Here is a 4,179-nt window from a genome sequence, read left to right as displayed (position 1 = left end):
TCAGGTCATGTGATCGAATGGAGGGGGCGGGGGTCTGATGTGAAGGAGGACCCCCGATATAATAGGGAGGGGGCTCTGATGTGAAGGAGGACCTCTGATATAATAGTGGGGGGAGCTCTGATGTGAAGGAGGACCTCTGATATAATAGAGGGGGGGGTGCTCTGATGTGAAGGAGGACCCCCGATATAATAGGGAGGGGGCTCTGATGTGAAGGAGGACCTCTGATATAATAGGGGGGGCTCTGATGTGAAGGAGAACCTCTGATATAATAGGGGGGGCTCTGATGTGAAGGAGGACCTCTGATATAATAGTGGGGGGAGATCTGATGTGAAGGAGGACCTCTGATATAATAGAGGGGGCTTCTGATATAAGGGGGCTCCTGATGTGAAGGAGCATGTGGATTAGAAATAGGAACATTCCTGCTTGTGACATGCCGCCATTTGGGCGCCATATAATTGAACAGCTTGGATTTATTTTGTGCCCATAAATAATCGCATTCATGCGCCCAGCGGTAGGCGGCGCAAAGCTCCATGTAAACAGCGCAAAAGTGCAACATAACAGATACATTGTTACAATTTGTGACTTTTTTGCAACAGCTTTGCACATAATTGTTACAATGTTTCACTTTGCACTCACCGAAGGTTTATTGGGTCCATAGTGTTTATTTATTTTTTTAATAAATACATCACCGCATCTGCGTTTTATATATATTTGCCGGGAGAGCTGCACGGCGAGGAATATCTTACCTGGGAACATCCGTTTTCTGAAAACTGGAGGCCTGGAATTGATATTTTCAGCCGTGAAGTGACGGGTTGAGAGTTTCTGATTACAATGTTCTTTTCTACATTTTGCAGCGTGTGCACTATGATAGATTGCTGTTCAGCAGGTGCCGCCACCGCCGCCGCTGTAATATCCTCATTATTCCTGTTACCCTGGATGGAGCCGTCCAGTTCCAGGGGACGCATTCTGTTATGTAACAGATGTGAATTTACAGTGTAAGCAAAGCATGTGCTGGAAATAGTTCTGTGGGACGGGACGTGCGTGCGCCTGGTTAGTGCAGCACGCAGGGCCAGATGTCCCACAAGGCCAACCAAGGCCAGGCAGCAGGGGTGTGGAATTCCTATCTCCCGATGCCCAGGGCATGCAGTTCCTGGCATCGGGTGGGTAGTTATATTCTACATTTAGCCCTGCTTTGGGCAAGCAGAGCTAAATGTACAGCGGGGAAGCTGTCACTTGTTTTGGTGCCACCGAGATCACTTGTATGCAGCCTGCAGGTCTGCCATTCTTTATGGCGGGTAGGGGGGCGCATTGCAGACCTGGCCTTGGGGCAGCAGAGACAGTAAATCCAGTCCTGGCAGTACGGCAGGTTAACGGTTGGCAATGGCCAATTTCAGGACATCCGGATGACTGGGGTACATTACGCTGGCCAGGTATTCGCAATCCGCCTGACATGTGAACAAGTAAAGGGGTCTTTCTTTCTTTGTATGTTCTTCACGGTGGGGTACGGACATGCTGGGCACACATGAGCCCCTCTCAATTCCCAAGCAAATCCATGAAGACTTTCTAACTTCATGGTCAAAAAGTTAGAAAGTCTTTGAGTATTTGCTTGGGAATCGGGAGGGGCTCATTTGCTCTCGGCATGTCCTTATCCCACCATAAAGATTTTATAGAACAAACAAAACAAAGAGAACGGAGATATTGTGATAAATAAATGTAACCACCAACACATCAATCAAAGTATCTCAATCTTTATTTTTACACATAAAATTCCCATGGTCATTGGTGGCCGGCACCAGGCACGACACTCGTTTTTGGTGGGCCTATCCATCCTGAAGGCTCTTTTTGCTTCACACGGGGACACTGACTCTCTACCACGGGTGTTATTTGACAATGTTACAAAATAATCCATCTATGATCTGTTACATGGGATAATACATACACTCGGGCTTCATATGTGTCCTTGAAGAAGTGGGCTTTGTTCCATGAAACACGTTGGATGAAGTTCACCTTATCCAGGATAATCAATGAGTTAGGTCAGCCTAAGCCGGGGGGCCTTCTGGCTTTTCCAGGGGCACCTCGAAATTTTCGTGTCATCCCTTTCCATGGGGCAGGCAGGCTTTTGATGTGAAGGGGAGAGGGGGGTCTTTCATATGAAAAGGGGTTTCTGATGTAAAGGGGGGACTTTGATTTGAAAGGGGGCTGTAATGTGAAAGGAGGGGGGGGGGGGCTCTGATATAAAAGGGGGACTCTGATGTGAAGGAGGGACTTTGATATGAAAGGGGGCGTTCTGATGTGAAAAGGGCTTCTGATGTGAATGGGGGCTCAGCACAGACTGCAGAGTGCAGGGGTCAGGAATATGTAAAATACCGCACAGACTACACAGTTCAGGGGTCAGAATTATGTGATACAACACAGGCTACAGAGGGCAGGGGTCAGGAATATGTGACATACAACACAGACTACACAGTGCAGGGGTCAGGAATATGAAATACAACACAGACTACAGAGGGCAGGGGTCAGGAATATGTGACATACAGCAGAGACTACAGAGGGCAGGGGTCAGAAATATGAAATACAGCAGAGACTACAGAGGGCAGGGGTCAGGAATATGAAATACAGCACTGACTACAGAGTGCAGGGGTCAGGAATATGTGACATACAGCAGAGACTACAGAGGGCAGGGGGCAGGAATATGTGACATAGAGCAGAGACTACAGAGGGCAGGGGTCAGGAATATGTGACATACAGCAGAGACTACAGAGGGCAGGGGTCAGAAATATGAAATACAGCAGAGACTACAGAGGGCAGGGGTCAGGAATATGTGACATACAGCACAGACTACACAGTTCAGGGGTCCGAATTATGTGATACAACACAGGCTACAGAGGGCAGGGGTCAGGAATATGTGACATACAACACAGACTACAGAGGGCAGGGGTCAGGAATATGAAATACAGCAGAGACTACACAGTGCAGGGGTCAGGAATATTTGTTTAATTTGACAACAAATTGTTTTTATGAATCTTACATTTTCAATCATGTGACCTGGTGTAATTGTGTTGTATATTCTGAATCTTGCAGGGGGAGCTGCTGAGTCCTTGCCGCTGTGACGGATCTGTAAAGTGTTCGCACCAGCCCTGTCTTATTAAATGGGTCAGCGAGCGCGGATCCTGGAGCTGTGAACTGTGTTATTACAAGTACCACGTTATTGCCATAAGCACAAAAAACCCTCTTCAGGTAAAGGTACGTCACGCCATTCCCATGCCGGGCGCTTTATGGGCGAACTCACTCTGAATTGAAGGAAGGTCTTGCCAATAGTTTAAAGCAAACCCGCCCTTTGTCAACACGGGGCAAAGTAACAGGTTCTCTTTAATGCCTCCCTACCTAGCAGTATATATCTACCTACATAGTTACCTACCAATACCCATACCTATGCCTATACCCATACCCATGCTCTGTTCATCAGAAATTAGTACGGAGGAGCATGTGACTCAGTCAAGGTGACAACGCTGGGGTGTGGAGCATTGGGACCCATCATAGAAGTTGATGCCCCAGGTGGGGTTATCTTCTGCTGTTGGGGCTTCTGTAAGGCTCCTCTTTGGCACACAGGGGCCCTTGTTAGGCTCTTGTAACAATGTACTCATATAACGGAGTGCCAGACAAATTGTTTGTGCCCAGATATAGTTTAGTTTATTGTCCTCAATATAAAGCCGACATGTTTTGGGGTTCCAAAGGGCCGCCTTCATCGTGATTGTATTCGGATTTCTTTTTACCTCTCAGGTTACATATTTCTTACCATCCGGATCATGCACCTTCCAGCATCTCTGACCCCATGTGAAGAGGGCCACATGGAAAACCTGGAAAGCGGCGGGTTATATTGAGGACAATAAAAAAGAGACAACTTTAAAGCTGATGTTTAATCTGATTATAGTTTGTCTTCCCTGGTCCCCCCCCCTCCCCCCATCAACATGCTAATGACAGTTTCTTCTTTTTATTGGTTTGTTGTTACATTGTTAATCTTTATTTTTACATTGAATCATTCAAAAAGCATTTAGATACCTTCCTAGGAGACCGTAACATACAGGGGTCTTCATAGTTTCTTGCACCGGGGCCCTGAAGGTTCTAGTTACGCCTCTGTATATGATTTTACATTTATTACATTTTTTTAATCATATATAT

The 4,179-nt window shown here is 46.7% G+C and overlaps 1 protein-coding gene across 1 annotated transcript in view; it reads left to right on the top strand.

Moving 5' to 3' along the window:
• MARCH4 (membrane associated ring-CH-type finger 4) overlaps positions 1-4,179 on the top strand; it is a 61,291-nt gene that overhangs the window by 33,284 nt on the left and 23,828 nt on the right. The window contains exon 2 of the mRNA XM_018552569.1: positions 3,082-3,243. Coding sequence (XP_018408071.1) covers positions 3,082-3,243 — 162 coding nt within the window. The remainder of the gene's footprint in view (positions 1-3,081; positions 3,244-4,179) is intronic.

The sequence above is a fragment of the Nanorana parkeri genome, unplaced genomic scaffold, assembly GCF_000935625.1.
Source record: "Nanorana parkeri isolate BGI_ZX_2015 unplaced genomic scaffold, ASM93562v1 scaffold92, whole genome shotgun sequence".
Classification (NCBI taxonomy): Eukaryota; Metazoa; Chordata; class Amphibia; order Anura; family Dicroglossidae; genus Nanorana; species Nanorana parkeri.
Note: the sequence above shows the minus strand (reverse complement) of the source record. Positions and strands in the feature narration are given on the sequence as shown.